The 26,328-nt window shown below is 46.6% G+C and overlaps 1 protein-coding gene across 2 annotated transcripts in view; it reads left to right on the top strand.

The window, feature by feature from the left end:
* Nucleotides 1-21,238, top strand: part of GLRA1 (glycine receptor alpha 1) — an 82,218-nt gene extending 60,980 nt beyond the window's left edge. The window contains exons 5-9 of one of the 2 annotated variants that reach the window (XM_032337249.1): nt 954-1,036; nt 2,612-2,749; nt 4,615-4,829; nt 14,374-14,520; nt 20,728-21,238. In XM_032337249.1, the coding sequence (XP_032193140.1) occupies nt 954-1,036; nt 2,612-2,749; nt 4,615-4,829; nt 14,374-14,520; nt 20,728-21,042 (898 nt within the window). In that variant the 3' untranslated portion in view covers nt 21,043-21,238. The remainder of the gene's footprint in view (nt 1-953; nt 1,037-2,611; nt 2,750-4,614; nt 4,830-14,373; nt 14,521-20,727) is intronic. The other variant, XM_032337250.1, reaches the window with a different exon arrangement.
* The last annotated feature ends 5,090 nt before the right edge of the window (nt 21,239-26,328 follow it).

The raw sequence follows: 26,328 nt of genomic DNA on the forward strand, positions 1-26,328 counted from the left end.
TGGCCAAGTGTCACTAGACCACCACCGATTAGGCCCTTTTCAGGAAAGCAGTGTCAGAAAGTAAACACAGGAGCTCAGAATCCAATGGCCAGGAGACATAATTTTGAATCCTGCCTTTGAGTCATCATACACTGGGTGACCTTGCAGGAGTCCCAACCAATCCTTCTCTGGACCTCAGTTTCCTCCAGCTGTCCAGTGAGGGAGTCGGCCTGATGATCTAAGCCTCTCTGGGCTCTGAGAGCCTTTCTTCTCTATTCTCTGGAGCAGGTGCTCCGATGCGGGCAAAGCTTTTGAAGCTGAAGCCTTGCATCGTAGCCTGAACTGTGCACTTTGCTTCTGTTAGGGGCACTCCCTTTGGTTCTGAGGCTCGGCCTCTGCAAGGGTGAAACAACCCAAAATAGACAGCTCTCGCGGAAGCTGGGGGCACCTACCACTTGCCAGCTGACCCCAGCATGAGCCCACAGGTATGAGTCAGCTCTGTTCGGACACCCAGAAGGCAAGGGCCTCTTTAAAATAGCGTTTGATGAGTCCAGTGTATGAAGGGAGGCAGCCAAGAACCACTCGAAGCCCCTGCTGCAGGTGGCCCTGGATGCCTGAGGCTTGGGGCTGCTCGACTTGGAATTGAGCCTCCACGGAAGAGCAGGGGTCAGGGCAGCACCTGGCCTCCAGGCCTTCAGGCCATGGCTGAGGGCAAGATGTTTAGAAGCCAGACAGACTCCACAGAAACCCACAAGTTCCACTGACTATGTGACTTTAGGCAACATTCTGTATCTCTCTGAGCCTCTATTTCCATATCCGGAATGTAGAAATACACATATATTATCTCAATACACACTAGTTCCATGACCTCCTTGACCTCTCCAAGATAACTGATTTCCTGGTAATAACTGGAATGGAGGCACAGCTTCCCCGGTGTGTGGCTCTAGCATCATTCAACTCCCTTCTCTTCTCAGAATCACACTAACACTGGCCTGCCCCATGGACTTGAAGAATTTCCCCATGGACGTCCAGACGTGCATCATGCAACTGGAAAGCTGTGAGTCACTTGCGTGAGGGCTTTAGAAAGAGCCGGACTCCCCTTTACCCAGGGGACTTGCAGAAATTCCCATACGGCAACAGCAGCTAACTGCTGGGCCCCAAGAGATAACTGTCCTAGCCCAAAATACCAGACGGGGGGCTCCGCTTTAGAAAATGCATTAGAAATTTAAGCCCCCCTTACTGGCTGGCTGAGGCCCAGCTTCGGAGTCAGCAGTATTCTCCCAAGAGACACTCTTCCATGTCCCTTGTGGATACACTTTCCAGGAATGGAAGAGAAAGAGCTCAAATAAGTCAGGGTCCCTGAACTCACAGGGCTGCTCCCTGCAGCTGGGGACACATAGACAGCTGGCGGCACAAAGAACTCTAACACAGGGCAGCAAGTGGTAAGTGTGTTGTTGGAAGGCTGAACACTGTGGCCTCCGGGCAGAAAGAATGCTTCCTTCTGCTTGGGAAAGAGAGGGGGCACTGGAGAGGGCTTTATGTCGCAGGTCACAAGGGAACCTACAGGAGGAGGGAGCCGACCTCTTTGACTGCAAACGGAAACCAATCTAATTTAACAGGTGGAATTTAGGGTGACTGGGTGGCTCCAGTCATGATCCCAGGGTCCTGGGATCAAGCCCTGCTTCTGGCTCCGTGCTCAGTGGGAAGCCTGCTTCTCCCTCTTGCACTCCCCCTGCTTGTGTTCCCTCTCTCACTGTGTCTCTCTCTGTCAAATAAATAAACTTCCTTAAAAAAAAAAAAAAAAAAAAGGTGGAATTCAATGGAAGGACAGGGCTTCCTCATGGGCTTGAAAGACATACAGAAACCAGGGCAGAGAATTTAGGAAGCAGACTTAGGTGGAACACCACCTCTGAGGGGACCTGGCACCAGCCAACTCTGATCTTCTGTTGCTTGATTCAAGATTCAAGTCCTGGGGCGCCTGGGTGGCTCAGTGGGTTAAGCCGCTGCCTTCGGCTCAGGTCAGGATCTCAGGGTCCTGGGATCGAGCCCCGCATCAGGCTCTCTGCTCAGCGGGGAGCCTGCTTCCCTTCCTCTCTCTCTGCCTGCCTCTCTGTCTACTTGTGATCTCTCTCTATCAAATAAATAAATAAAATCTTTAAAAAAAAAAAAAAAAAAGGTTCAAGTCCTGGGACAGAGCATCTGACGGGTCTAGTTGTGTCATTACCTAACACCTCGGCCCCCGGCTGGCAGTCCCCCAACAGCTTTATAGAGTAATTCCCCCAGGTAAAGGTGCTGTGAGCAGAGGAGGGAGCGTGCAAGGTTGGCACACAGGCCCCATAGCCGATGTGAGCTGCCGAGGACCACAGGGGTAAGAGGTGGAGGCGAAGGGACAAGCGAGGTAGAAGGCAGGGGGTCGATGTAAACAATTAGACCAGTTTTAACCTCCTCAGCTGCAGGGGAGGTGAGGGGAGGGTGGAAGAAGAATGGGGAGGGGTGGTGGAGAGGCAACGTGGTCCCACGCATTCCCTCTCGTGCCTGATGCCTCTCAGTCTCTAACCCAAACCAGCTCCGACCCACTGCAAATGAGTGCTTCTGGGTGGTGACGGCTGCTTCTTCTGGTCCCCCACTCCAGTTGGCTATACCATGAATGACCTGATCTTCGAGTGGCAGGAGCAGGGAGCTGTGCAGGTGGCAGATGGACTAACTCTACCGCAGTTTATCCTGAAAGAGGAGAAGGACCTGAGATACTGCACGAAGCATTACAACACAGGTAGGTCCAAACATTCGTTCAACTTCAGGTTCAACAGATCTTACGAGGTGCCCGTGATGGACACGGTTCTGTGTTGTTCACCTCGTGTTTAAGAGAAGAGTCTTTGAAACCAACAAAGTGGTGCTCTGATATCTTTTCCCCGGATGTCCTGGGGCACGCACGTGACGCTCAGGCCACACATCTCATTGCCAGGGGGGCCGGGAGAGAAGAGTCTTCGCTCCAGGTAGCAGCAGCCCAGCTCAAAATGAACCCTGTCCCTAAGGCAGAAGCGGGGAGTGGATATGAGGACATCTTGCAGCGTCTGTCACAGGGGACCTGGCATTTCTGACGGGACGCAGTACCCAGGCTGCTCTCCTCAGGCCTCAGCAGGAGGGAGCTGAGAGGTGATGTGAGGTCTGGGGGCAGCGCAGTTGGAAAGGGTCCCCCAGACTTCGAGCTGCAGGAGAGGGGAAGGACCCATGGCCGTTGCGCCCAGCTCTCTGTCTCCCGGGCACAGGGCAGCCTTGGTGGGAAGATGGGACACAGGAACGAGCTGCGGTTGGACCGAGACCAGCCTTGTCTGCCCTACCGCAGTCTGGGAAGGAGCTCGCGGAGGCGCAGTGGAGGAAAGGCCTCCAGTCAGGCCAGCTAGAGCCCAGCTGAGGAGAGGGGACGCGCGAAGTAGGCCGCGGAGGAGGCCTTCCCGGTGGAAGCAGGGGCTTGAGAGAAATCGCTGCGTGCTCTGCTGTGTGCTCTAAGATTTCTTCTTAGCTCTCATCTCTCAGAGCAAGGGCAGGCAGCCTGGGCTCTGCTGTGTTGGGCACAGCGGCCCCTTTTCGGGTCACCTCCAGAGATACTGTCCTGGTCCCTGGGCACGCCGAGGCGTGACGATACTCCCATTAGCAGCCGTGACAGCAGTGACTCACAGAGTCCCACTGCCTCGCACACCACAGCCCGAAACTGGTCACACGGCGTTTTCTCATTCATTATCTCATTTGCTCTTCCCTGTTCCCACTTGGGTGAGAGCTGAGTTCTGCGCTAGGCCCTGTGGATCCGACGGGGGGAAAGGATGAGGGGCCCCGACCGGCTCCAGGCAAGCACAGAATTGGGGGGAGACCAGCTGCCCGCAGTCCAGTGCAGAGGACAGACAGACCGAGGTGCCTCCGCCCTCGCTGCCTTCTGCCCTACGGCTAGATGACCGCATGACCAGAAGAGCGTGGTGGGGAGTAGGTGGGTCCTTCCACTGGTTGTGGGGAAGAGGCCTGGCTCCTAGGCAGTGGGATCCGCGGGGGCCAAAGCTCAGAAGGGTCAAAGTTCCCAAGGCCAGGGTAGAGTGGAAGGGGTCACGATGAGGGTGAGGAAAGACGGGAAGTGGGACAGAAAAACGGGCCAGAGCATGGCTACGAAGAGCAGGCTGAGAAGTTTGAGCTTGTCCCTGTAGATAATGGGGACTTTTCTGTACGAGGAGGGAAGGAAGGAAGGAACGTTCTTACAACAGGAACAGGCTCGAGTCATGTTTGGGGACGGTACCTGGGGGAAGGCTAAGGACAGGTCCACGGAGGCCCACTCTTAGCAACAAAACAGGGCTGATAAGGGTGACGGCCCCTGAGCACAGGTTGGAGCACAAAAGGTGTGAGGAGTGCGCTAAGTCCTAAGTCAGGTGTGAGCACAACAGGTGTGAGGAGTGCACAGTAACACACAGGTGACCACAGGAGGTGGGCACCATCGCCCTCATCACCCCTAATTTACCACAGAGGAGGGAATGGAGACCCACAGATTCCGGCGCTTGCCTCAGGACACAGCTAGTGTGAGGCTGACCCAGGCCTCCAGCTGAGGCTGTTCCGACCTCCCGAGAACACTCTGCTTCTCACCGTAACTTCTCGCAGGTAAATTCACCTGCATCGAGGCCCGGTTCCACCTGGAGCGACAGATGGGCTACTACCTGATCCAGATGTACATTCCCAGCCTGCTCATTGTCATCCTCTCGTGGATCTCCTTCTGGATCAACATGGACGCCGCCCCAGCCCGCGTGGGCCTGGGCATCACCACCGTGCTCACCATGACCACCCAGAGCTCTGGCTCCCGAGCATCCCTGCCCAAGGTAAGTCCTACTGCCCAGAGCACAAAACACCTGCACAGAGAAGGACTCCCATCTCTCTACCCTGCCTGAGATGAAGGGAGCACGAGGAATTAGTCACTGTTTCTTCACCGGCCGCCCTTGGCAGGATCCAGCATTCTGGGGCATCAGAGCTCTTCTCCAGACTGGACCCTGTGTTGCGCACAGTTTCCAAACCCCACGGTTTGCTCTGTTCTCTACCAGCACTCCACACGCATCCTGCTCGCGTGGCATTCACACTCAACTCCACCTCCTCCTCCATTCACTTTTAGTGCTAAACACAACCTCCTGCTCCTTGCACCGTTGACAGTCGATGTTTTGTGGTGGAGGGTCTCCAGGACCACCCCCACGTTCAGAGATTTGATACGACTCACAGGACTCAGCATAGCATTGTTCTCACCGCTAAGATTTCTTTTTTTTTTTTTTAAGATTTTATTTATTTGACAGAGAGAGATCACAAGTGGGCAGAGAGGCAAGCAGAGAGAGAGAGAGAGGAGGAAGCAGGCTCCCTGCAGAGCAGAGAGCCCGATGCGGGACTCGATCCCAGGACCCTGAGATCATGACCTGAGTTGAAGGCAGAGCCTTAACCCACTGAGCCACCCAGGTGCCCCACAGCTAAGATTTTTTTATAGCGTTGCGTTAAGGACACACAGCTCGGGGACATCTGGGGGCCCCCGTTGGTGGAGCATGGGACTCTTGATTTCACCCAGGGCAAGATTCCAGGATCTTGGGGTGGAGCCCCACATTGGGCTCCCCGCTCAGCATGGGGTCTGCTTCCTCCTCTCCCTCTGCTCCTTGCTCCTCTCTCTCTCTCTCTTTCTCTCTAAGATGAATAAAGGAATCCTTGAAAAAAAAAAATAAAAATCTCTAAAAAAATTAAAAAATAAAAAAAAATTTTTTTAAAGAATACACAGCTAGGTGATAAAGGAAAAAGACACAGGCAGGGTCTGGAGGAAGCCATCTGCAGGCTTCCTTGTTTTCTACCCCCAGCCCCCCAGGGCAGGACCACACAGAGCACATTCCTACCCTAACAATAAAAAGGCAGTCACACGTGTGGGATGTTTCTGGCCAGGGAGATAGAGACATTGTTTTGAGGTTCATTTAAGATTCAGTATGGATGATTTTTACTGGGTGCTGGCCACACAGGCCCCTTCCACCTGGCACACACCAAAACTCCAGACTCCCAGGAGGAAAGCAAACACTTGGCACAGTCCCTGTTGTTTGTATGGGCGGTCTAGGCACAGTGAGGCATCCTTATCGCTTAGGGAAAGCGGGAACATTCCCAAAATCCAGGTTCCCTTCTCTCAATCAAGGGCCAGGCTCGCAAGCAGCTAGCTCCTTTGCAAGATAGCAGCCTCGTCCCAAATGTCGTGTGTGAACCCTTTTCTTCCCACCCCTCGATCATCTTTCACATTTCTAACGTTCAACACCAGGTTCTGCTCCTTTCACTACTCTCTCTTGAACCGTACTCTGCTCCATTCACTACTAACACCAGACACAGCATTTCACTCCATTCACTATTAAAGCCAGATACACATTCTGCTCCATTCACTCTGTGCTAGACACAACATTTCTGCCCCATTCTTCAAACACCAGACTCAGCATTCCACTTCAGTCATTACCAACACCAGACACTAATTCTCCGCCAGTCGCCCTTGCCATAAATGCGACGTTCTGTTCCTTTCGCTGTTACACCAGACCTCACATTCTGCTTAATTCACTTTTAACACCAGACACGATGTTCTGCTTCATTTACTATTAATGCCAGACACCCCCTACTCCTCCATTCACCTATACGTGAGGTACAACATTCTGCTGCCTTCACTGTGAATGCTTGATGCCTCATTCTGCTCTACTCTCTTTTAATTCTAGGCCCCACATTCTACTACGCTCACTACTACCGTCTGAGCCCCATTCTGCTTTCATCACTCACCAGCAAACACAACATTCAGCCTACTGTTAACGCCAGACTCCATATTCTGCTCCCTTGAGCCTTATGCTAAATCCCACATTCTGTACCATTTCCAATTAAGGCCTCATTCAACATTCTGCTTTGATATAGGAAAGTTGGAAGAATATACAATGATCACTCTAACATCCTTCACCTGGATTCCAACTGTTAATCATCTTGCCACATTTACTTTAGTTCTCTATAAATATAAGTAGGTGGGTAGGTAGATGGGTAGCTAAGTAGGTAGGCAGTAGATAGACACAATTTTTGTTGAATCATTTGATGGTTACAGACATCATGATAAGCCATCTCTAAAGAAGGAAGAAGGACCCCAATGATATTTATCCAAATAAATTAACATTAATTCAATAATAATTATATTTATATCAATTCTACTTATATATTATATATCAATTTTATATCAATAATTATTGAAGTAGAAGTAATTCCATAATATCATCTAATACAAAAACTTCATGTTTTCCCAATGTCAAAAAACATCATTAGTAAATATGGCAAGGGATCCAATCAAGGATCCAATCAAGATTCATACTATATATGGCTACTCTTTTATTTTCAAAACTTTTTTAAAGATTTTATTTATTTATTTGAGAGCGCGTGCACGCAAGCAGGGGGAGCTGCAGAGGGAGAGAGAGGGAGAGAGAGAGAGAGAGGCAGGCTCCCCACTGAGCAGGGAGTCCCATGCGGGGCTCCATCTCTAGATCCTGGGATCATGACCTAAGCAAAAGTCAGCCACTTAACCAACTGAGCCACCCAGGCATCCCTGTATATGGTTACTCTTTTAATTTAGAAGAGTCTCTCCACTGTTTTTTATTTTCATGATATTTCACATTCCATTAGCTTTTAATGTGAGAGATGACATTCGGTTTCATCTGCCATCAACACTCGACACCACTCTCTCCTCTATTCACTCTTACACAAAACTCAATAATTTGCCTTCTGCACTATGAACACTAGACTTTGCATTCTGCTGGATTCACTATAAATGCTTGAGACCAAATTCTATCTACTGTTACCACCTGACAACACATCCTGCTCTGTGCAATTGTAACAGCAGATGTACCTGCTTCCTTTTCCTGATGTTAGAGTCAACAACCTGCTCCACTGTCTATTAAGAGTTGGTGTCACATTCTCTTTCGCTTACGACTGATGCCAGACAACACTCTGCTCCACTCATGGGTAACGCCAGACTCAGTATTTGGCTCCATATGCTACTAATACTCAACCTCACATTCTTCTCCATTCACTTTTTTTAAAGTATAAAATTCAGTAGCAGGTAATAATATTTGCAAAGTTGCACACACTCACTCACCACTGTCTAATTCCAGGACATTTTCATCACCCCAAAAAGAAAGCCCCATAACTCATCAACAGTCATTCCTCATTCCCTACTCTGTCCAGCCTCTGGCAACCCCTACTCTACTTTTCACCTCCGTGAACTTGCTGCTTCTGCATAGCTCATATAAATGGAATCATATAATAGGCGCACTTTTGTTTAGCATAATGGTTTTAAGATTCACCTGTGGTGTACACTATATCAATACTTCATTCCCATTTGTGGCTGATTAGTATTTCCATTGCATGGGTCTATCACAATTTGTTCATCTATTCACCAGTTGAGGGACATTGGGGTTATTTCCACTTTTTGGCTATTTTAAATAACACTGCTATGAACATCTCTATACAAGTTTTTGTGTGCACATATGCTTTCAACTCTCATAGGTATTTACCAAAGAGTGAAATTGTTGGGTCATATGGTAACTATATGCTTAACTTTGTGAAGAACTGACAAACTGTTTTCCATCACTTCATAATCTCACTGGGGTTCCAATTTTTCCACTTCCTCACCAACGCTGCTTCTCATCTGATGTCTTTTTGATTATAAACATCTTAGTGGATGTGAAGTAGTATCTATCTCACTGTGGTTTGGGTTTGTATTTTCCTAGTGATTGGTAGTGTTGAGCATTCTTTTCATGTGCTTATTAGCCATTTCTGTGACTTCTTTGGAGAAATGTCCCTTCAAATTTTTTGCCCAATTTATAATAGAAGTATTTCTCTTTTTATTGGTGAGTTGTAATAGTTCTTTGTGCATTGTGGATTTTAATCCCTTACCAAAGATATGATTTACAAATATTTCCTCCCATTTTGTGGGCTATCTTGATTGATAGTGTCCTTTAATACACAAAAGTTTTTAATTTTGATGAAGTAAAATTTATCTATTTTTTCTTTTGTTGCTCGGCCTTTGGTATCATACTTGAAAAACTAATGCTTAATCCAAAGTCACAAAAAAGTATACCTATATTCTTTTCTAAGAGTTTTGTGGTTTAGCCCTAAACCTGGGCTTTGACCCATTTTGCATTTCGCATACCGTATGAGGGAAGGATAGCATTCTTTTGCATGTGGATGCTGTTAAGGCAGCACCACTGGTTGAGAGGACCACCCTTCTCCAGCATTGAATTTACAACCTTGTCAAAAATCAATTGGCCACAAACATATGGGATTATTTCTAGACTCTCAGTTCTGTTCCACTGATCTACGCATTTACTCTTATGTTGGTACCACACTCTTGATTACTGTTGCTTTGAAGTAAGTTTTAAAATTGGAAAGTATGAGTCCTCCAACTTTGTTCTTTTTAAAGATTGATTGGGCTATTCTGGGTCCCTGGCATTTCTATTCGAACCTGAATATGAATTTAAAGTTTCGTTTGTCAATTTCTGCAACAACAATAAAAAAGGAAGTTAGAGTGAAAATGCACTGAGTCTGAGTCTGTTAATGAGTTTGGAGAGTGTCACCATATTAATGATATCAAGTCTTCCATTCCATAAACACATGATGTCTTCTCATTTACATAAGCCATCCCACTGCCTTCTAGACTGCTTGGTTTATTTTTTTTTTCCTTCCAAGATTTTATTTAAATTCAAGTTAGTTAATATATAGTGTAGTATTGGTTTCAGGAGTAGAAGTTAGTGTTTCATCACTTAACTATAACAGCCATTGCTCATTTAAACGCCCTCCTTAATGCCCATCATCCATTTAACCCATTCCCCTCACCCACCTCCTGCCAGCAACTGTCAGTCTATTCTTTATAGTTTAGAGTCTCTTATGGTTTGCCTCTCTATCTTTTTATTTTATTTTTCCCTCTCTTCCTCTTTGTTCCTCTGTTTTCTTAAATTCCACATATGAGTGAAATCATATGGTACTTGTCTTTCTCTGACTTATTTTGCTTAGCATAATACCCTCTAGTTCCATCCACATCATTACCAATGGCAAGATTTCATTCTTTTTGATGGCTGAGTAATATTACTGTGTGTGTGTGTGTGTGTGTGTGTGTGTGCCACATCTTCTTTATCCATTCATCAGTTGGTGGACATTTGGGCTCTTTCCATAGTTTGGCCATTATTGATAGTGTTGATATAAATATTAGGGTGCAGGTGCCCCTTCGAATCATTATTTTTGTATCTTTAGGATAAATACCCAGTAGTACGATTGCTGGGTCATAAGGTAGCTCTATTTTCAACTTTCTGAGGAACCTCCCTGCTGTTTTCCAGAGTGGCTGCACCAGCTTTCATTCCCACCAACAGTGTAGGAGGGTTCCCCTTTCTCCACATACCTGCCAACATCTGTCATTTCCTGACTTGTTAATTTTAGCCTTTCTGACAGGAGTGAGGTGGTATCTCATTGTGGTTTTGTGTTTCCCTGATGCCGAGTGATATGGAGCACTTTTTCATGTGTCTGTTGGCCATTTGTATTAGACTGCTTGGATTCTCAAAACCTCACTCCTCACAATCACACTACCATTCTGTATGCCTCCGGGCCCTCTCCTTAGGATTTAATAATCTCTACCCACCCCTCAGTTTAAAAATATATAATCAATCCAATGACAAATCAGTTGTCATTCTTATTGAGGATCCCTGGTACATGATGGGTTGCTTCTCTCTTGCAACTTTTAAGATTCTCTCTTTGTCTTCTGACAGTCTGATTATGAAGTGTGTAGGTGTGGAGCTCTTTTGCATTGCTTGGAGTTCATGAACTTCTTAGGTGTGTACATTAGCATCTTTCTTCAAATCTGGAAAAATTTTGGCCATTATTTCTTCAACTACCCTTTCTGCTTTTTTCTCTCCTCTCCTTCAGGCACACTCACTAAACATGTATTTGTGTACTTGATAGTTCCCCACAGGTCTCTGAGGCCCTGTTCATTTTTCTTCATTCTGTTCCTCTGACAAGATAATCTCAAGTTCACTGATTCTTCTTCAACTTCACAGATTCTTTCTTCTGTCTGCTCAAATATGCTATTTATCCTCTCTAGTGAACTCTTCAGTTATTTTTCAACCCCAAAATTTCTATTTTATTCTTTTTATCATCCCTTTCTTAGGTTCAGTTTGGTGAGACTTTGTTCTCATCATTTCCTTTGGTTGTTTATACAGGCAGGTCTCCTTTAATTCTTTAAAAACATTTAAAATAATTGATTTAAAGCCCTTATTAAGAAACACCTGGGTGGCTCAGTTGTTAAGCATCTGTCTTCAGCTCAGGACATGATCCCAGGGTCCTGGGATAGAGTCCCTCATGGGGTTCCTTGCTCAGCGGGGAGCCTGCTTCTCCCTCTGCCTGCTGTTCCCCCTGCTTTTGCTCTATATATCTCTCTCTGACAAATAACTAAAATCTTTTAAAAAATAATGATAATAAAATAATTTAAAAAATAAAAATCCGAAAACAAAAATAAAGCCTTATCAAGTCCAACATCTGGGCCTCCTCAGGGGAAGCTTCTTTGGAATGCTTTTTTTTTCTCTTCTATATATGGGCCTGTCTTAGTGAATTTGGGCTGCTATAACCAAGTAACCAGAGATTGGGTGGCTTATAAATAAAAGAAATCTATTTTTCACAGTTCTGGAGACTGGAAGTCTGAGATGAGGTGACAGCATAGTAGGGTTCTGGTGAGGACCCTCTTCCAGCTGCAAACTACCAACTTCTTCTTATATGCTTACAGGGTAGAAAGAGAGTTAGCCAGGTAGCTGGCCTCTTCTTATAAAGGTGCTAATTCCTTCAAGAGGGTTCCACTCTTAAAATCTAATTACATCCCAACTACCCCACCTCCAAATACCGTCACACTGGAATTAGGATTTCAGCCGAGGAAGGGGGTGGCAGGGACACAAACACTTAATCCGTTGCAGGCCCATCCTTTATGTCATTGCATATCTTATCATTTTTGGTTGAAAATTACACGTTTTACATAATGTAATGTGGCATCTCTGGAAGTCAGATTCTCCCTCCTCAAGATTTGTTGTTGTTTTTTTTTGTTTGTTTGTTTGTTTGTTTGTTTAATAACTCTTGTGAACTAATTCTGTAAGCTCTGTATCCTTTGTTTTGTGGAGTCACTGAAGTCTGCGCAGTTAGCTGGGTGGCTAGCTAAAATTGGACAGAAATTTGCTTAAATGCATGGAACCTAGAAATCTCCCAGTCTTTTCCTAGAGCTCTACAGATGTATTAGGACACACCTCCAACACTCAGCCAGGCAGTTTACAGTGTTGCCTCACCCCTCACTTGCAGCTTGCTCAATGTGTCAAGGTTAGCGGAGTTGAGAGCTAAGGGGCCTTCTCGGGCCTTTCCTGAGTAGCATCCAGGCCTAAGCACACACACAGCAATTCTCAGAAATATGTCAGAGCTTCCTAAAGCTCCCTATGGACATCTCATTCCCCTAGATTTTAGTTTTAAGCTTTTTAATCAACCTATTATTTGTGTCAACTTTACCTAAGGCCTCAGGCTGACCTGATGTTCTAGAGTTGCCATTGACTGTTTTCAACAGATGCCCCTAGGGAAAAGGCTGCTCCACTGGCCCAGCTCCAAGGCAGGTGAAATAAAGACAGCCTTCCTTGTGAGTGAGGTCTTTCAGCGAACCACAAAACAGGCCAAATAATGACAGTTCTCTGGCAAAGGGGGTTTAAAGAAGCTCCACCTCTGTTCTGCCCCATCCACCAACTGCCTGGATACTGGTCTTCAGTGTGCTTGCAGGCTGTTGGTTTTCTAGGCTAGCACAGAAGTGGGGACCGGAGAACGGAATTTGGCAAGTTAAAACACCACAAGGCCCCAACAGAAATGAAAACATATGTCCACACAAAAATCTGTACTAAGATGTTCACAGTAATATTATTCATAATAGCCAATGGTAGAAACAACCCAAACACCCATCAACTGATGACTAGGTCAACAAAAGGTAGTATATCCATACAATGAAATACTATTTGGCCATAAGAAAGAATGAAATATGGGGGCACCTGGGTGGCTTAGTCACTTAAGCATCCAACTCTTGGTTTCAACTCAGATCATGATCTCAGGGCCATGGGATCCTGCCCTGCAGCAGACTCCATGCTCAGCAAGGAGACTGCTTGTGATTTTCTCCCTCTCCCTCTGCTCCTCTCCTGCTTGCATGCTTCAATAAATAAATCTTCAAAAAAAAAAAAAAAGGAATGAAATGCAGATATATACTGCAACATGAACGAATCTTGAACACATTATGCTAAGTGAAAGAAGCTAGTCATAAGAGGCCACATGGTATATGATTCCATTCACAGGAAATGCCCAGAATGGGGGATCTATAGAGTCAGAATGTAGACTAATGGTTGCTTGGGATGGTGGTGGGGGACAGAAATTGGGAGAATAGAGAAAAGAATAATGGCTAACAGTCATTTCTGGATTTCCTTTGGGGGTGATGAAAACATTCCAAAATTGACTGTGATGATGGTTGCATATATCTTGAATGTATTAACGACTACTGAAATGTACACTTTAGCTTTGTGAATTGTATGGCATATGAATTTTATCTCAATGAAGCTAGGTTTTGTTTTCGTTTTTGTTTTCAATACCACAAAATTTGATGCTCTTACTGGCATCCAGCTAACTTTTTTTTTTTTAAGATTTTATTTGACAGACAGAGATTATTTATTTGACAGAGATCACAAGTAGGCAGAGAGGCAGGCAGAGGGAGAGGAGGAAGCAGGCTCCCTGCTGAGCAGAGAGCCCGATGTGGGACTCGATCCCAGGACCCTGGGATCATGACCTGAGCCGAAGGCAGAGACTTTAATCCACTGAGCCACCCAGGCGCCCTCAGTTGACTTTTTAAGTAAATGCTTTCATGATTGCTGTTAGCCTTTGGTTAACAGAGCTTCTGAGAAAGTTTATTCTGACCATTTTTGCTGTTGTCCTCATTGTTCTTACAGCGAAGAGAGTTTTTGAAATCTTACTCTGCTACTTTTGTTAACATCCTCTGTTTACTTACAGTGTTGGGTACATCACTCCCTATCACCCTTAGACTAAGCACAACATTCTGTTTACTCAACGATGCCTCCTCTCCTTACTACTCTTCTAAGTACCATATTCTTATTTTCTCCAGTGTTTTGTATAGTCTTCTTGGTGCATTTTTGTTTTCCTCTGCACTTTCCTAATACCCCAGCCGAGGAGTGAATAGCAGTGGGTGATGGGGAAGTTACTGAGGAGCAGAAATATTGAACTATTTCATTCTCCCCTGCCCTCACGCCCCTGCGCTCTTCCTCTCCCCCACTCCAGGTGTCCTATGTGAAAGCCATTGACATTTGGATGGCAGTGTGCCTGCTCTTCGTGTTCTCAGCCCTACTGGAGTATGCTGCTGTCAACTTTGTGTCTCGGCAGCACAAAGAGCTGCTCCGATTCAGGAGGAAGCGAAGACATCACAAGGTAGGCCTTTGGATCGCTACCCAGGGAGGGACAGCGGGGGGTAAACTGAAGAGATCCAGGCAGCCTTGTATTGTGATATTTGTTTCTGTGGACCGTCCTTCTCAGTGGGTAAGGCAGACATAAAATAGGGATGAAGTCCTAGAACTCCTAACTTCCTCTCCCACAAATAATGCCTTGTTGGGTCTATAGGCAGTAACTCTTCCAACCATGACACTTATAGAAATGATCAGGTTATACCTGAAGACAGAACTGATGGAGCAAACACTGATGGGCTACCATAATAACTAGCTGTGACCTGGAAGCTTGGCGGGCTGAAAGGTGGTTATTGGTGTTTTCTGCAAGGCTTCATTATTTCCAAGGGTTTGGTTCCAGAAAGGAAGTACGTCACAAAAGGTAAGATCTTTGAGTAGAATGCCCAGAGCCAGGCCTTTGCTTCCCACTTCCAAGAGAAGAGCATCATGCAAGATGCTCCCGCAAAGTGAATTCTCTCACTTTATGAGGGTGTGAATAAAGAACTACTTGGCCAACCACCTATACGAAGTCACCAACATCTGTTAACTCAGAGGCTGTGCTCCAACCAGCAAAGGCCACTGGGGAGAGTGCCATCTGTGGGAACAAACTGGTTGCACACCTAGGTCTGTAAATATTTCCCCCAAAGACTTCTCCCCTGGAGATCAGAGAATTTGCTTTTCTTTCCAACCTCCTCTCCACACCACTTTCTCCTTTGCTCTCTGAGCACCAACCACCCTAGTTTTTTCTCCTTTTGCTCAAACATACACACAGGACTTCAGATGTCTTGTTCTCTCCTGGAATGCCTTCCCAGTGAAATTTGTTTAGTGTTAACCAACCACTCATTTTCTGATTCTCAGCTGAGGCATCTTCCCTGATACCTGGGTGGAGGGAGAGGTCCTGTAGTGAGGTTCTCATGCACAGCTGTCAAGTATGGCCATGCAGACTGTATCCTACACAGGCCCCCTTGCCAGTGAGGCACTCTTCTCTAAGTCCTGCCTCAACACGGACTGTATCAGCCAGAGGACAGGATTCCAATTCCTATGTCTAGAAAGGAGGGATGCCATTTTTCTAATCTGCCCAAGGATGCTGTATGAGCTAGCAAAGGTCATGCTCTACTAAAGCTTAGCTTCCTTCCTTCTGAACATTCATTTTGATTTGTAATTGTACATTCATGATGTAGCTGTTTGGTACTTATCTCTCCCACTGAATTATGAACTCCACACAGGTGGAGACCATGCCTACTTTTGCTTGGCGCTGTCTCTGGTGCCTAACAGAATGCCTGACACATAGTGAATATGCTCTAGGAACCCAGAGGAGCCCTTCCGGTCAGAAAGCCTGCACAGGAGTTTTTCCAGCAACAGATTAGGGCAAACAAGAACCCATATATTATGACCTGTCAGGCCATACCTCATACCTGCCACACACCATGTCCTACAAGCTTTAGATCGTCCTACTTCCACTAGCCCCCTACCCAGCTACCAAGTACTATGTCAATGGACCCTGTTTCTTTATCACTGGTTAGTATGTGACTTCAAGCTCTCCTTTTTCTGGGCCCAGTTTCTCCATCTGTAAAGTGGACTAAATTGGCACCCTGGGGGACTGTGGTAAGGATTAAATCAGATTACAAAGTAGCTTTAAGTTTTGTTCCTGCCACAGAAGTGCCAAGGAACCAAATGATTACACATGCACAGATTTCCATCAGTGAGTTTCTTAAACATCAGCAATCTGATTCACTTATCTTCTAACAGTTTACCATAGGCAGGAGGCAGACATTTCAAGACAGAAGATGTCCATGGGAGTTCAGGTATAACCATCCTTCTAAATCTGCATTGAAAAAGAAAACTATCTCAGGATAGTTTTCTCAAGCCAGACAGGATTTCTCAAAGACTTCTAGTTTTAGTCCTCACTGCCCATTGGATACTTGGCCTCTGACTATTAAAATAATCTAAGCAAGGAACTGACCACACATAACAATCCTGGGAATTCATTATTTTGCCTTTTCCCACCGACTAGCTGCTTTTTAGCATTTTCCTCTATGAAAAGAGGGTTAATACATTTGTTGAAGAGACACTTCCTTAGGGAGACTATGTCCATGATATTTGACTAGCATCAGGCCACTAGATTGTGCACTGCACAACTCGAGGGGGCACTATTTGCAGAGACTAAAATGTAAATGGAGCCCTTGCAGACACAGAGTATGGTGGGCCTACTGTACCTACGAAGGCTGCCTCCACCATCACCAGCTCCCTACCAGTTTATACACCAGCAGAAAACTAAACCTTCTCCAGGTGAAATGTAAATAAAGCTCTATGGGATTTGATCAGATATCCCTGCTCAGTTCCCACCTGGCTCTCTCACAGCATGTTAGAGCCCTATACAGGGAATCCTGTCCTCTCTTCCCATGCCAATGACAACAGCAAGGAGGAGCAAGTTACTAGGATCACAGAGGTGCTGGTGGCAAAAGCAATGGAGGTGCTCAAGGTCCCATGGCTACCACTGACCATACACCATCAGCTGCTTACCTCTTCATCAGTGTTTCTGTCCTGAAGCAGATAAAAATAACCCTGCTGCTTATCAGATCAAAAATAAGAGCTGAGACTTACTCCCAGGCAGAGGTCAAAAACCAGTAGCCAGAGATGAAATTCAGCATGCAACTGTCTTTTTAATTTCACTAGCAGTGTCTTAGAAATCTAGAATAAGATACAAGCATTTTAAAAAATCACACTTTTATCTTCAAATAGTCACAGCTCTCTGGTCCCATTGGATTCACATCCTGCCTGATCCTGGGGCACTGGAAGAGCCTTTAGATAGGGGAAGCATTCTCTGAGTCCCTTCTGACTAGAGATTTCTTCAGCCCTGGCTCATTTCTTCACTCACATTTCTCCTGCGTGGCCCCTTATGTGCGGTTGAATCAGTGTGACCTTGTTCCTAAGAGCTCTGATAATGGCTCAAATGTCAGAAACTACAAGGATGCAGGATGGGGTTCACCATAAAGCAGTGCTTCCTTTGGAGTAAACCCCTCTGCATGTGGCTTGTACAGCAGCAGCGTATAAGCTTGGGCTGCAGAACCTCCCTTCAGCAGGAAGTTTGCAGAGGGGGTTTTCAGACCCAGATGGTGAGTGAAAAGGAGCTACCTCCATGCCTGAGCTTCTCAGAGCCTGTGATCTTGGCTGGGCTCCTCAAATCCCACCATCCTCCCATGTTACCTCATTTGTTGGGCACAAAGCATCTGGTCCTCAAATTCCCTGGCCGGCCTCATTAGTCAGATTATTAGGAAATCTGCGAGCCATACTGGGCAGGCACACTCCCAACCTCCCTGGGTTCTAGAGGAGACGACCAGATTGCCCCTGCTCCATCCCCAAGCTTTCATTTCCTGCCATCTGCTGGGGAGAACAGGAATAGCATGCCTCTCTCCCATCATTTCTCAGGAATTTCCTTTCTCCAGGCTACCCTGTGAAACGGATGATCATCTAACCAGTTGGGGCCTCCAGGCCACACCTCCACCCCTTCTACTCCCAGGTTTGATTGATGAGAAAGGCAGAGAATAATTTGCCCAAAGCTGTATATAAAATTAATTTGGTGTTTCCCTTGCATAACTAGAGCCTGGTAAGAAAACATTTTCAAGCACCCCATCCTGCAGCAAGGACAGATTTATACTGGTAAGCAAGAGTGTTGGACCCAGACCCCCTCCCAGGCACAGGGTCCAGTAATTGGAACAGTTGCCTCCAACTCCTTTCCTTGGTCCTGGCGCAAACCCTCTACTGTTGTCCTACTCACAGACAAATTATTTATTGAAATGTATTTGCCAAGCACATGTTCTTTCCCCCTTTCTGCAATGAGGTTGTTGGGACAGATTCAACAATTTGCCAATGATTTCTTTTTTTTTTTTTTTTAAGATTTTATTTATTTATTTGGCAGAGAGAGATCACAAGTAGGCAGAGAGGCAGGCAGAGAGAGAGGAGGAAGCAGGCTCCCTGCTGAGGAGAGAGCCCGACGCAGGGCTCGATCCCAGGACCCTGAGACCATGACCCAAGCCTAAAGCAGAGGCTTTAACCCACTGAGCCAACCAGGCGCCCCTTGCACCTTGATTTCTTGAGCATTTTTCACATCTCAAATCCTCCTGGTACCAGGAATATAACCCCATTTGAAAAAAAGAAAAAGGAAGCTAGGAGTAGTGAAGATATACTGGTAAACATTTACTTATTCAATAACTATTTTCTGAGCTTTGAGCTTATGTCCAGAAACCCTGTTCATATGTTCAGTGTTGAGAGTGCAATGAACATGAGTAAGACTGTGCCTTCATGGAGCTTAGCGCCTAGTGGGAGAAACAGACATTAATCTGAAACCCATGTGGGGAGCCTGGGTGGCTCAGCCGGTTAAGAGTCTGACTCTTGACTTCAGCTCAGGTCACGATCTCAGGGTCCTGAGATCGAGCCCCATACTGGGCCCTGAACTGGGCCTAGAACCTGCTTAAGATTCTCTCTCTTCCTCTCCCTCTGCCCTTCCCCCACCCTGCTCTCTAAAAAATAAAAAGGTTTGCATGAAGTAAAGATTAAAATATATTTTAAAAGAAACATAATGTGATAAGAGCTTTAAAACGACAACAGAGGAGGTGGCACAGGGAGCTCATGGAGCACACAGCAGGGGCATCTTGTCTACCCTGACCCTCGGGGATGGCTTCTGAATCAGACGTTAGTTAAGTGAAAGAGAAGGCGCTGGAAGCAGAGGTTCGGAGTCTATCCAGGAAGAGAGAACAATTTGAGCAGAGCCTGCAGTTAAAACAGAAGGAGCATGACACTTCTGAATATATGTAAATATTTGGGGGCGCCTGGTGCATACAATGCCAGAGAGAGAATGGCACAGCTGAAGCTGGAGAGGCAGGCAGAGTTCCGGTCATCCAGGGCCTCATTCACCATGTAAGGATGTTAACTATCCTGCAGCCAGCAGCAGCCTGTTAAAGAGTCCAAGCAAAAAATGACCAATTGGATGTGTGTTGTGACAACTCAGCTGGGTCGAGGGGGCCGGCCCAGAGGCGGTAGGAAGACTGGGCTGGACGTTGTCACCATGAGGCCATGGGATGACCCAAGCAAGGGTGACAGGAGCAGAGCTAGCAAGGGGCTCCTACGCAGTATCGCCTGCTCTCGGTCAGCCCTGCCCGACACAGGGACAGGCGGGAGACAGGTGGGAGGACCATGTGAGCTGCTCCAAATGCCCCAGAGCCACACATGCATCCACAGCTCAGCAGAGGCCCTCGGTGCCACTGCAGGGCTCACACGGGAAGATCACAAAGCTAGACGTGATGAGAGCGGACAATGGTGTCTCCATGAGTCAGATCAGAAGATCACCAAGAAGTGGGAAAGGGAGAAATTAGAAGAATACAGGCAGCAGGCCTGTTGGTGGTGAGCATAAGGCAGGGACAGAGAAATAAACAAGGGGTGACTGGCAAAGTGCAACCGACTGGCAGGTATGCCAAGCATAAGGTAAGGGGAAGGGCAGAAGCCTGTCAAGGTAAGTTGGAGCCATATGATCAAGGGCTTTGAATGAGCTATATCTGAGGTTACAAGTGCCAGGGCTGTGGGAATGTGGAGGGACAAAGCAGCTTTAGCTTCCCTGCAGCGTGTGAAGCAGAGCTGAGGCCCACAGCGTTTGCTCTCTCCGGGGCCATTCGCCACCCCCCGCAACCCATGCCCGAGAACACACCCACTGGGGAATGGGGTGGGGGAAGAGGGCAAGGAGGCAACAGAGGCAAAGCAGGGGATCTCTCCAAATTGTCCCCTTCATTTCTAACAAAACAGCATTCAGAACGTCTGCTCATCTATAACCGCTGATGGTCAGAAGAACGTCTTGATGTACTGGGGTGAATCTTTCCCCACTTATAGGAAAATACGAAGTAAAAAAAACCCGGAGACTCAAATAGAGAAGGGACTTGCCTAAGGCCACAAGGCCAGGAAGTGACGGAGCCGAACTTGAACACAGGTCTGCAGACTCTCAGCCCCACTCCTATCCCCTGGTTTGCATCTGTGTCCACGTGCAAGTGGCGCCCCTCTATAAGGCATCACTCCCCAGCCAGCCTAAGAGCCTTCAGAAACCTGGAATGTAGCAGCAAGGAGGCAGGGAGAACCAGATGGGCCTGGCCTGGCCCCCAGGGGAGTGCCTTGCAGGGAGGGTGCCCAGCCCTTGTCTTATTTTAAGTAGAGCCCCATGCTGAATCTGTTCCAGGAGGATGAGGCCGGAGAGGGCCGCTTCAACTTCTCTGCCTACGGGATGGGCCCAGCCTGTCTGCAGGCCAAAGACGGCATCTCTGTCAAAGGCGCCAACAACAACAACACCACCAACCCTCCTCCGGCACCATCTAAGTCCCCGGAGGAGATGCGAAAACTCTTCATCCAGAGGGCCAAGAAGATCGACAAAATATCCCGCATTGCCTTCCCCATGGCCTTCCTCATCTTCAACATGTTCTACTGGATCATCTACAAGATTGTCCGCAGGGAGGATGTCCACAACCAGTGACGGGTCTGGGATGGAGGGGCGGGGGGGAGGCTGGGAGTGGGCCGAGTGGGAACAGCACAGGAATCTGAGAGCCTAGGGAAGAGGAGGAGAAGAGAGGGCGGGGGCACACATACACAACTCCCTCTCTCTCTGTGCTCCGTGCAATAGCAAAATGCAGTGATGCATGAATCTTAGAATGTGGCACTATCTATTTAACCGCGGGTGGGCTGCTGGGAGGGGGGGAGGGAGGGGCTTTTCTAATATAGGAACTGAGGGGTCGGGAGGAAGGGGAGGGCTAGGGGCGGGGGGTTGGGAGTCAGGGAATAACAGCTTTCAAAAATTTGAATCCATGGGCTGGGCAGTTTTCCTATTTGGAAGGAGTGCAGTCTGCCCCAGAGCAGAAGGAAAGCAATGTAATATATGATATATATTCATGCTTAATATTAATGCAAAAACCACAAGAACAAAAGATTTGTTTCTAAACCTATCAGCCTAGTAACTGCTTAAATTTTTAAAGTCACAGACGTGATGGACAATTTTTCCCAGAGTGGAAACAGTCACAAATAAGCTTGCTCTGGTGTGTGTCCTGTATCACAGCCCTCCAAATGCCATGCCTGTCTTCAAACCGGCCCGGAGGACACACGCCAAAAAGCCATCCCACCTCTGCTTCAAGAGGGTAATGCGGCCTGGCCATGGGTGGTGGAAATAAGAGAGGGAATGACTAAGGAGATGGGACATCTCAGAGGCCCAAGGATTGATAATCAAGACAACTCCACCTCAATCCTCAGGTCTCAAGTCTAAGGACCACACCGGCCCCTCTCTGAGCCCTCTCGCTTCTGTGCTTCGACACCTCCCCCCTTACCTTCCACTGCCACCCAGAAATGGCCGCCATGGTTTTCCCATTATATTGCCAATATGCAATCTTTTTTATGGTTTAAAAAAAAAAAAAAGTAATAATCTCAAGAAGTAATATGCAGATAGACTGAGTATAAACAGATGCACTTTTTTCAAATGTCTATTTTTTTGGAGAGTGTCTTTGGAATTGCAAGTAGGTGTATATTTGGGAAGGTGAGGTCAGTGGGATGAAGTAGATTTATTATATAGCGGTTCTACAGAGGAAGTTTTAAGAGGTAAAAGGGTAGTAATGAGGCTGCTGCAGATCAGATGCATATAGGTGGAAGGAGATAGTGATGTTCAGAAAGTCTGTTCATTATATTTTGACATTTCATATGCCACAAATAATGTGGAAAGCATTGGGGGGATGACCCCATGATATTTTTATAAGTCTTTGTTTGTTTTCCTTTTTGGTGCTTTGCTTAGCTTTAACAGTTAGGGAAGTTAGACAAGTATTTCTTTCCTTCCAACTCTGATGTGCCAGAACTATCCCAGGTTAGCTAGGGCACTCCAGAAAAAAGGAGAAGGACTAGGAAGTAAATGGTGAGGGGTGGGAGATCCTGCTGAAGGACACGGATGTTCACTGATGGAGGGAGGGTCTGCAACGGCGACCGCTAAAGACAGGAGTAGTCTCCAGTAGCCTCGGTCCTCTCTGCCAACAGCATCATGCCTGAATCAGGCATCGCCGTCTGGGGCGTGCTCCCTGTCGCGGCCTGTGATCAGTATACTGGGTTATATGTCTTCCTTTCCACTCCAGTGTCTTGGCATTGGAGCTAAGTAGTGATAAGATGGTGGCACACAGCGACAGTCGGGTTTGTCCTGAGGCCTGGGTTTCACGGTGTTAGAGTACCCCCAGCATGGGGGAGGGGAGAAGGGAGACAATAGGAGCCTAACTCTTCCCTAAAGCCTTCCCCAAGGAACATTTCTCCCGTTCCCTGTGGCACAATAGCTAATACCTCTAGAGGCCCAAAACACCAAACCAAGACAAGGACCTAGAGTGATTTGGGTAAAGAAAATGCACTGTGCAGCCAAAAAAAGCATTTGGCTTTGAGGCTTGAATGAAAAAACTGTTTACATCCAGGGTCAAGGTTAGTAAGTCATTGCCTTCCCTTCTCTTGGCCTGTGTAGACCAGAAAATTAAGTTGTATTCTAGCCTTGGATGATGCGGGGTAGAACCCAGAATCCCGAGTGGAGTCTCTCATCCCCGACTATCCTTTTGTCCTTTTCCCCAGCACAAACTGTGTCTAAGGGAGGAAGCGAAACAGATCTAAACAAGTACCGTCAGTTCAAGACTAGAGGATGGGTCTCTGAACTGCCATTAGCACGACATTCACTTTATTTAAGGGAGGAAGTCCTTAATCCTGCAGTGGCGCCTGAGTCACTGGAGAGGCGATTTGCCCCTTTCACTGGCACTTTATTCACTTTAAGGGGAAAATTGTTTTTTAATAAAAAAAAAATTAAAGAAGCCCTTTTCTCTAGTTTACTCATTACTGGACTAAATTCAGAATGTCTGAAGTCTAGGTGATCAGGCAGCAGAGGCGTTAGGCCTCTGTCAGGGACTAAAGGCAGTACCAATTGTTCCAGCACATTCTGTCTCCACTCAAACAGCAGTATCTGCAGATTTCAAACTAGGCTCCTTGTATGTGGTGTCTGGAATCGCTCCGAAACAGAGAAATCACTGGGCCATTTGCCCAACCTCTGCTGGGTCGTTGAACTTCTGCCACCATATTCAACTTGTGGGCCCATTGGGAGCTGCCAGGTCTAGTCAACAGTATCTGACAGATAATAGAATCATCTTTTTGAGACACAGAGAGGGAGAAGGTCACTGATATCTTTACTCCAATTATTCCAGACTTGGTATTCCTCATGGAAAATAAACGTGAGTGAATACATTATAGCAGAAAAGAACCTGAGTTTTAGTCCTACCACTAATGCGTTGGGGAAACTTTGGTAAATGATTTCGCTCCAGTTCCTCTAAAAACACAATGAAGAGAGTGGTACAGATCTCTAATGGCTTCCAGCTCTAACTATCCCCTGTGCTTGAACATAGGAGGTTCACACAGAAGTTCAAAGTCACTTTTGCTTTCCGAACCCTCTCAATAGTCATGCACACACACACACACACACACACACACACACACATATATATGCACATGTACATGGACCCACACAATCCTTGTCAGCAGCCTTTCTTCTCTGGAATCTTTGCAGATCTGTTCTTTTTGCTCTACTTTCTCAAAGATGAGCAGTCATGATAAGGAACGTCGTGATAAAGTCAAAAATACCATCATGAATTAGAAACGGAGCATTCTCAAACAGAAAGCATTATCATTACTGTACAATGTAGAAAGGAGTTAGCCATGAATTACATGGATTTTATCATTATAAAAAAATCAAAACTAGACAATTTAGGTCAAAAACATTTCTTAAGTGCTCCAACAGACCGGAGGATGCTTTCATTTCCCTTCTAGTCTGTGCGCAGAGCCCATCACACGTGGGGACCACGTATGCCAGATGTTATGGCGGGGGGACCTGACAGAGAGGTGATGAGTGGTTTACTGGTTTTCAAACTCTCTCCATGGCCAGGCCAGTGTTTATGCATGAAGGCTACTGGGAGAGAGCAGATAGTGAGTTCATCCACCTCCAAAACCCACAGCTAATCCTAGGAGTCAGATTTAAGAAATATCAATTAAGCAGACAGATAATAATACCGATACTTTCTCACCTTAGTTTACAACTTACCTAGATTCCTTTCAAGAGCAGCCACAATAAGTGGCTCCACTCTGCCACCCTCTGGTCCTTTCAAACATTCAAGAGTCCAATCTTGGCTAAGGCTACAGGGAGTGACCAAGGACAGGAGTGATTAGAAAGATGCCGAATATGTGTGAGAGGCAGAGAAAGGTAAAAGAAGGTCATCGGATTCAAACTACTTCTTCTTCTAAGCTGTCACTAAATAAGAAATGCATCCCTCTAAGAGGACTATCAATACTTTTCATAGACTATTTTTCATACCAGGGAGAAAACAAATTATGACAGGAGCTGCTTCCTTCCCCTCAAAGTACACATTAAAAAATAAAAATGCAAAACAGAGGACACACTGTTACAGGCATCATTAGAAAGAGACTGTTTTGTGAGGCTCCACGATACTAAACCGCAGAGCCCAGTGGCCCAGCTGCGGTGCCACCATCACAGATAAGCCAGTCTTCTGTGCAAATGAGACTCCTTAGTCAACTGCACGACACTGAACCTGAAGGGAGCTGAGTTCTCGTCATGTCTGCAGCGACTGCCTCCCTGAGTAGAAGCAGCTGGCGGGGAAGGGGCCTGCTGGTGGTATAATGTGTATCGGCTTGAGGACGGGGGTCCAGAGCGGAGATCGGCAACTTTTCCCTAGTCTGACTGGAATCCCAGGCCAGGGATGAGGAGTACCATTCTGGAAGCTGTCAGACGTATCACCCAGGCACCTTCTGTACGGTCTGCCCACCCTCCACCCCAACGCTGAAGCGGCAGGCGAGATGGGGTTTTCTCTGGGCTGTCTCTCAGACTGACTAGAAAGCTTGCACTCGGAGGGGCTGGTAAGGCCTGCTGAGGAAGGTCGAATGGGCCTCTACCCTCTGATATAAATCTTCTCTAATTCAGAAACCAATCAGATCAAAAATTCTCTGAACAGCATGTTCTTAAAATACCACTGATCTTTTCTCCCACCACGAAGCCCCTTCTCTCGGAAACCAACTCCAGAAACTTGAATTGAGAACCTTCCTATTTTCCTACAGAAATAGGAGCTTATCCTGACCAAAGGAAGGAGTAAAAGAAATACGCCTTGTTTTGTTTGAGCCGGCTTTTTAAACTACTGTATCAGGGTAAGGAAAAGCTCGTGATGGAAAGGCTTTGGTTTCACAGTATCCCAAAATCCCAGTAAATAAGGAGATATCCTTGGACAGGTCAAAATCCCAGCAAAAGTAAGAGAACTTTGAAAAATCCTGAACTGCCACCCTCCCAACCCAAGGAACCTAAAATCTTGAGAGCCCAGAATAGATGATGCCACTACCAAATCCGGATCCTGTTGCTTCCTTCAGGATTTCTCCGGCTGTAGAGACAGGAAAGGCAGGAGACAGGTTTGTTCAGACATGGTGCTATTACACGCTGTTTTGATGGAGCTGTGTGGTTATTTAAAGCAATAATTAAGGTGCTTTATCATTCTTTCGAACAGCAAAATGAGTTCCAAAGTAGAAATTATTGCCCAATAATTTTTAGGATCATTAAGGCTTCTTCAGCTAGCATCCAGGCCATTACTTCTCCCTCCTTATGCTTTCCCCCGACCTCCTCGCACTGCCTCCCCGCCAGCATATCCTGTCTCATAGGCTTGTGCATCTCATTTTGTGAAACCAAACAGTTCCCAAAGATGCTGGTTTATTT

Source organism: Mustela erminea, chromosome 3 (genome assembly GCF_009829155.1).
Source record: "Mustela erminea isolate mMusErm1 chromosome 3, mMusErm1.Pri, whole genome shotgun sequence".
NCBI classification, from domain to species: domain Eukaryota; kingdom Metazoa; phylum Chordata; class Mammalia; order Carnivora; family Mustelidae; genus Mustela; species Mustela erminea.